Source organism: Monopterus albus, unplaced genomic scaffold, assembly GCF_001952655.1.
Source record: "Monopterus albus unplaced genomic scaffold, M_albus_1.0 scaffold88.1, whole genome shotgun sequence".
In the NCBI taxonomy this organism is placed as follows: domain Eukaryota; kingdom Metazoa; phylum Chordata; class Actinopteri; order Synbranchiformes; family Synbranchidae; genus Monopterus; species Monopterus albus.
In genome coordinates this window covers 529,835-537,421 of record NW_018127968.1, presented here as the reverse complement: position 1 = coordinate 537,421, position 7,587 = coordinate 529,835, and the positions used below count along the sequence as shown (strand labels likewise).

Genomic DNA, 7,587 nt, shown 5'->3' with positions numbered 1-7,587 from the left:
GAAAGTCCTATTGTCACTGATTTTGGTCTCCAACAAACCTGCAAGGGTTGTAGTTCTATATCTGCTAAATGCTATGTTCACGAGCTGACAGCAGTTTTGCTGTTTTATGCTAGGCAGCTGCCTACTGAGGCTGATTGCAACCCCTGTGGCTAGATTTGCCAAAAGAAGAAGAAGAAGAAGAAGCTGCCTACTGAGGCTGAAAAATATACTGACAGTGGTGACGATAAACCAAAACTGTAAAAAAAAAAAAAAAAAAAAAATGGGGGCTAGAAAACCAAAATATAAGCTATAAGATTCTAAAATGCTTTGTAGAGCCGAGGAGAGTTGTGGAGTCAGCTGATAATTCTCAGTGGGGTTATCACTATGAACAGCCTTTTCACATATAAATAGTCATGTGATACATTCTCAGTATGAAAATATTGATTATAGCCTCCTTAGGCATTAAATTCCTTACTAATGACAATATTCTAACCCTTTCTTATGATGGAATTAGAGGAAGATAACACTATGGCAGTGCTTTAAGTAAATTACATATGCATTTAATGAACTTCCCATTCACCAACTGTTACTGATGTATTTTGGAGGAAAACTTCATTTAGTTTATCATGGCAACCCCTTGTTTGATAGTACTATAATATTAATATTGCATAATAATCTACAAAGTATCCAGTAGTGTGGAGTGACTTAACAGTGATGGTAACATACTTTACCATAATATTCTTTGTTTCTCTGCCCCAGCTATTTTCCATCTACATTCCTTCACTGGTGCTAATCTCAAGTCTTTTTTCATTTATAAAACATAACATTTGATCCCATGAAAAAAAAAGCAAAATAGAAGCAACACTCACAAGTCATTCCAGTGCTCTGGTCCACCAGCTGTGGCGATGCCCTCAAAATATGTGGTTGCTACTTTGAGTCCATAAAGCAGGTAATCAGCGAACATACCCGGTATTGTTTGTTGGATGATATTCTCAGCTCTCTTGAGGATAAGGAGGGAGATGTTATGTGATGAGGCAAAACTCACATCTGGTTGGAGGAGGAGTTTTAATGAATACTGCACAATTTCCAGGATGTCCTGCTGTACAGAGAGCGGCATGTGGCCCGTGGCGTTAGTCAGTAACTGCATAGCACTTTTTTCAACTTCCAAGATGGCAGCTAAGAAGTGATCACTCTGTAAACCACCTGGCTGCTCTGCCACCATTAGGACTTTGCTCAAGGACCGGGTGATATTGCCAATCATAGCGAGGTAGGCCAGTTGATCATCACTGAGAAAATTGGCCACTGTCTGCTGCAGCTGCTGGATGTCTGTCATTTGGTTGGAGACATTCATGGAGGAGTTACCCCACTGAAGAATATTGGTTAGGATCAATGTGACATTGGGTTGTTCCATCCATTTTTCTATGAGGTCAAGGTATAGCTCAGTGTGGTGGTTAGAGGTATTCAGAATGATTGTCTTGAACAGTGGCTCTAAAACTGGGTTGTCCTTTGTGATGTTAAATAGATGCTGGAGAATCTCAACAACTGTGTAGCCAATTTTAATCACCCCTTCACCATCTATTGGGTGTGGGATACTGTCTATCAAGAACTGGATCTGATTACTGACATACAAAGAGAAGTCTGTCTGTGCCAACTGGAATGTCAGTTGCATTTGTGTGAGGTAGAAAAATGGACGGAGGAGCTCTGAGACTGAGGTGTTGCTGGTGATATTTTCCAGCCTTTTCAGGTACCATTCCACAATCTCAATAGATACTTTCTGGGCATATATGGGGTTCTCCATTAAGGTGGTGTTCAAACTGTTGGTAAATGGGTCTGTGTTGTCTAAGAGTTGCATCAGATCCTCTAACACTTTGATTTCATTCATGATCTCTGAAGTGTTCATCTGGTTCAGCTGGAGGCTCATCTTGATATTGGCCAGGGTGCTGTTCAAGAGGTGTACAATAAACATGTTGGGATTGGAGCTCACGTTAACTTGGACAACGTCACTGAAAGTTTCATTTAAGATTAATGGGATGAGGGAGAGAAAGTCGGTCTCGTTAGAGAAATCAGGTAAGTGAGTCAGGAAACGACTGATCCCGTTTATGAATCCCATCACACACTGAGTTGTCATCATCAAGTCATTCTGTGGTTCAAAACACTTGCGAGCATTGATAATCTCCTTTATGTTAACCATTAAGTCATAGATGCTAGCACCTTTAGCCAGTGCAGCAATCTTACTGAGCTCATCAAGGGTTAGGTTTGACCATTCCAGAGCAGTCTGGATATCAGACAGAGAAATATTTCCTGCAGCCATGATCCATCTGATGAAATCAATTGAGCTATTGCTGGTGATATTTTCCAGCCTTTTCAAGTACCATTCCACAATCTCCTGATTCACGTTCTGGGCCCATTTGGGGTCCGTCATCAAGGTGGTGTTAAAATTGCTGGTAAACGGGTCCATGCTGGCAGCAAGTTTTATCAGTCTCTCCAACACCTCAATTTCTTCCATGATCTCATGAGTGTTTGACTGGTTCAGATGGAGGCGCATCTTGATATTGATCAGGGTGCTGTTCAAGGCATGTATGAGTAGCATGCTTGGATTGGAGCTCAAGTTGAATTGGGTGGGACTGAAAGTTTCATTGAATATTATTGGGATGAAGTCTGTCTCATTATAGAAATCAGGTAGGTGAGTTAGGAAACGGCTGATCCTCGTTATGAATCCCATTACACACCGAGTTGTCATCATCAAGTCATTCTGTGGTTCAAAACACTGGCGAGCATTGATAATCTCCTTTATGTTAACCATTAAGTCATAGGTGCTAGCACCTTTAGCCAGTGAAGCCATCTTACTGAGCTCATCAAGGGTTAGGTTTGACCATTCCAGAGCAGTCTGGATATCAGACAGAGAAATATTTCCTGCAGCCATGATCCATCTGATGAAATCAATTGAGCTATTGCTGGTGATATTTTCCAGCCTTTTCAAGTACCATTCCACAATCTCCTGATACACGTTCTGGGCCCATTTGGGGTCCGTCATCAAGGTGGTGTTAAAATTGCTGGTAAACGGGTCCATGCTGGCAGCAAGTTTTATCAGTCTCTCCAACACCTCAATTTCTTCCATGATCTCATGAGTGTTTGACTGGTTCAGATGGAGGCGCATCTTGATATTGATCAGGGTGCTGTTCAAGGCATGTATGAGTACCATGCTTGGATTGGAGCTCAAGTCGAATTGGGTGGGACTGAAAGTTTCATTGAAGATTATTGGGATGAAGTCTGTCTCATTATAGAAATCAGGTAGGTGAGTTAGGAAACGGCTGATCCTCGTTATGAATCCCATTACACACCGAGTTGTCATCACTGAGTCATTCTGTGGTTCAAAGCACTGGCGAGCATTGATAACCTCCATTATATTATCCATCAGGTCATTGATATTGTCAGTACCAGCTAGTGCAGCAATGTTATTCAGCTCGTCAAGGGTCAAGTTTAACTTTCCCAGAGTAGTCTGGATATCAGACAGAGAAATATTTTGTGTAGCTATGATCTGTCGGATGAAATAAAAAATCTTGATATCAGGCAGAGAAATATTTCCTGCAGCCATGATCCATCTGATGAAATCAATTGAGCTATTGCTGGTGATATTTTCCAGCCTTTTCAAGTACCATTCCACAATCTCCTGATTCACGTTCTGGGCCCATTTGGGGTCCGTCGTCAAGGTGGTGTTAAAATTGCTGGTAAACGGGTCCATGCTGGCAGCAAGTTTTATCAGTCTCTCCAACACCTCAATTTCTTCCATGATCTCATGAGTGTTTGACTGGTTCAGATGGAGGCGCATCTTGATATTGATCAGGGTGCTGTTCAAGGCATGTATGAGTAGCATGCTTGGATTGGAGCTCAAGTTGAATTGGGTGGGACTGAAAGTTTCATTGAATATTATTGAGATGAAGTCTGTCTCATTATAGAAATCAGGTAGGTGAGTTAGGAAACGGCTGATCCTCGTTATGAATCCCATTACACACCGAGTTGTCATCACTGAGTCATTCTGTGGTTCAAAGCACTGGCGAGCATTGATAACCTCCATTATATTATCCATCAGGTCATTGATATTGTCAGTACCAGCTAGTGCAGCAATGTTATTCAGCTCGTCAAGGGTCAAGTTTAACTTTCCCAGAGTAGTCTGGATATCAGACAAAGAAATATTTTGTGTAGCTGTGATCAGTCGGATGAAATAAAAAATCTTTTTGAATGTTTCCACTTCGGCAGCATCATCTGGGGACAGGAGAAGCGAAAAGAAAGTGGATGTAATTTCTTCATTTTCCCATCCCCCCAGAACAGTGTTGATTCCAGTTATGTTGATGCTGGCATTACCGTCGGCTGAGCGCATCATGTCTAATATCTGATCCAAGAATGTGAAAATATTTGAGATGTCATCCGAACAGTTTTGGCCTTCTGCACATTTGGAAATTTGATATTGCAAGGCTTGGAAGTGTTGGAGAAAGCGAGCAGCCTTCTGTTGGATGCCAGCTGGTAGGAATGCTACAAATGTCTGGATAAGAATGTTCTGGGCAGCATCTGGTCCAGCCCGAGTCAGATTCTGAAGGTTCTCTGGGGTGAGGAAGTTGAAGAAGTCTTTGGAAAGCATTTGGGGGCCAATGACTTGTGCTACACTCATCTGCCCACTTGGTAACAAGTGTTGTTTGATTTTCTGGAATTTACACAGAGACATCACCAATTCTTGAAGCTGACGTATATACAAAAGAGTGACGTTAACTGGGTCACCATTTTGAGAATCTATCACCGTCTTCAGTAGCTCCATGGCACGGAGGATACCTACAAGGCCTGCTGAGGTCTGGTTTTTGAAAGGCTGGATGCTTTCTCTGAGATGGGCCACATCCTCAAGGTTGAAGTAGTTATAATAGCTAAGCAGACTGTACCCTATGATGTGAGAGATAGACAGGGTGAGGTTACCATCCAAAGAGAAGAACTGCATTAACAGCTGCTCAAGTTCAGGCACTGATGGGTCTGTATCATTGAAGATGAAAATGTGCTGGTTGCTCCTGCCAAGGTTTGAAGCAATATCAATCACAGTGGAAGCGTTAATGGGGTCATCACTAAAAAACAGAGGCAGCAGTGGTGTCAGGCCTGTAGGCTGTAACAGGTAACCAAGGAGGGGAAGCATGACATGAGGGTTAGAGGTGTTCCTGTCAGGATGGATGGAGGCCATCTGGAAAAAGCCATCCAGGTTACGAGTCAGGTTATTCAGGTAGGCAGAGAGCACATCTTCTCCTTTGATTTCTTGTGTCAGATTTGATGCTACCACATATTTATAGATGTCACCATAGACATACTCCAACAAATTCAAAGTTCCATTGAGACAACTACAAAAAAAGAGTAGAGTGAAAGAGATTGTCAGACTGTTAAAAACTGACTACTTACAAACATATACTGTACATACTGTATATACGCTGTCTGAGGAATCTGAGGCTGCAGAGATTCAGTTCATAAAAAATACTAAAGAAGGTATAGAGCTGGTCCGGGGGGGGGCATGGCATGCTTTTCTGTTTTCTGACTTATCTACAATGTTACAAAGATGAATTATTATTTTAAACATGACTGAAAGCTCAAAAAATGAGGTGTACCCATGTTGCTGAACTTATATACAGATGCATCTCGGTTTATACAAGTCTCATGAACTCTCGCGAGACAGTTTTTCCCAACTATGTAAAGTTTTATGCAGCAGTTCATGAATTTCCTTGAATGGTAATAATCTCCAGGCAATTGCGCATTCATGTGAGCTTGCCTGACATCCACAGGTGCCATTCTAAAAGCAGAGATTTTCGACTGCACAGGGTTTTATGGATCTATTTTACCTCCTGCTGTTGCACTGTGACCAGAGGATGTGGAAACAATAAAGGGCCTGAGGTTACTCCATGTCTGGGAATGTTAATGTACAGGGACTCGCTGTTTTACCTGACTGAGTCTAACCTACAAGCAGCCAGCCTGTGAAGCACCCTGGGGTGGGTAATGATCTGCTCATCAACGCTGGATTCCCTCAGAGCACACTACCCGTTTGTTTTGACTGCTTGAGGCCAGTGTGTCTGCAGCATTTGATGTGTCGCAGGTTGGAGAGAGGATTCTAATGATCCATGATGTTTGTCAGTGCTATGCTGCCTGTTGGAATTAATTTTACTACTTTGGGAATGTGATTGCCTGTAATGCAAGGGATTTGTGGGAAGACGCAGTGATCACGAGTTGGATTTACCAACCTTTAGGTTTCCACTACTCGGTTGGAGTTAATGGTAAGTTTAAAAAAATATGTTGCATGTCTGTTAATGTGCAGTTTCTGTAACGTTAGAGAGAACTGTTGTAAGGCTGGAGAAGTTACTATGTCTGCATTATGCCACTTAAAATATGGGGTATATCTCAATTACCCGCTTTGTTTAAAGTGTTGCAAATCTCTTTTCATTGGTACATATACCGTTGTTTACCTATCTATGGAGGAGAAATTCAAATGAATTAATGCTGTTGCGGTTTGTTGTGCTTTACACTTTCATATTCTGGCTCAAATATGTCAGTTAGGATTTGAGGTACTGTCACTGTTGAAAATGTATCTTATTTGACAAAGGTTTTTTGTTTTTATGCATTGATGTAGCTTCCTGACTAGCAACAGGAGTTGTGCACGTCCACAAACTATTGTCTTGTTTTCAGGAGGAGGCTCTCCTTGTGATATCATGTTTTATCATTCTGAAATTACAGACTATTTGGAGTTATAATGGGTGCAAAGATAATCTAGAGGTACTCAAGATTAAAAATTAAATGGATGAAAATGAGCATGCCATGAGCTCTTTAAATTAGTGAAGTTAAATGCTGTTGTGCTTAATACACTGTGTGTGTGTGTTCTTGTACTTGCTACATAGTGAGGACAAAAAAAATATTTTTGCTACATAGTGAGGACATGGTTCTCACTCTTCTTCACTCCCCTTTTTGAGGATTAAAACTTGGGTTCAGATTAGAATTAGATTTAGGTTAGGTGTTAGGTGAAGGGTTATGGTTAGGCATTTAGTTCTGATGGTTAAGGTTAGGCAAGTATCACCTACCTCATTCAATGACTTGGTGGTAAGGGGATGCATTATATCAATGAGCATCCTCACAACAACAGAAGTACAAGTGTAAGTGTGAGACAATCTTAGAGGCTCTTGAACACATGTACTGCCTCAAGAAGAATATCGTTTTCATTAAAGTGATAAAAAGTACCATTCCTCCCAATCAGCTGTCAACTGATCACCACCTGGTGGTGAGTTGGATCCAATGGCGGGAGAGGAAGCTGGACAGACTCGGAAGACCCAAACATATTGTGAGGGTCTGTTGGGAACGTTTGGCAAAACCCCCTGTCCGGGAGATCTTCAACTCCCACCTCCGGTAGAGCTTCAACCAGATCCCGAGGGAGACTGGAGACATTGAGTCTGAATGGACCATGTTCTCCACCTCCATTGCCGATGCAGCCACTCGGAGTTGTGGCTATAAGGTCTCTGGTGCCTGATGTGGCGGCAATCCCCGAACCCGGTGGTGGACACCGGAAGTAAGGGATGCCGTCAAGCTGAAGGAGTCCTTTCG

General features: G+C 42.0%; 1 protein-coding gene across 1 annotated transcript in view; it reads right to left on the bottom strand.

The window, feature by feature from the left end:
• abca12 (ATP-binding cassette, sub-family A (ABC1), member 12) overlaps positions 1-7,587 on the bottom strand; it is an 86,878-nt gene that overhangs the window by 62,908 nt on the left and 16,383 nt on the right. Inside the window, exons 19-20 of the mRNA XM_020607655.1 lie at positions 4,049-5,351; positions 849-2,152 (exon numbers count right to left, since the gene is read on the bottom strand). Of these exons, the coding sequence (XP_020463311.1) occupies positions 849-2,152; positions 4,049-5,351 (2,607 nt within the window). The remainder of the gene's footprint in view (positions 1-848; positions 2,153-4,048; positions 5,352-7,587) is intronic.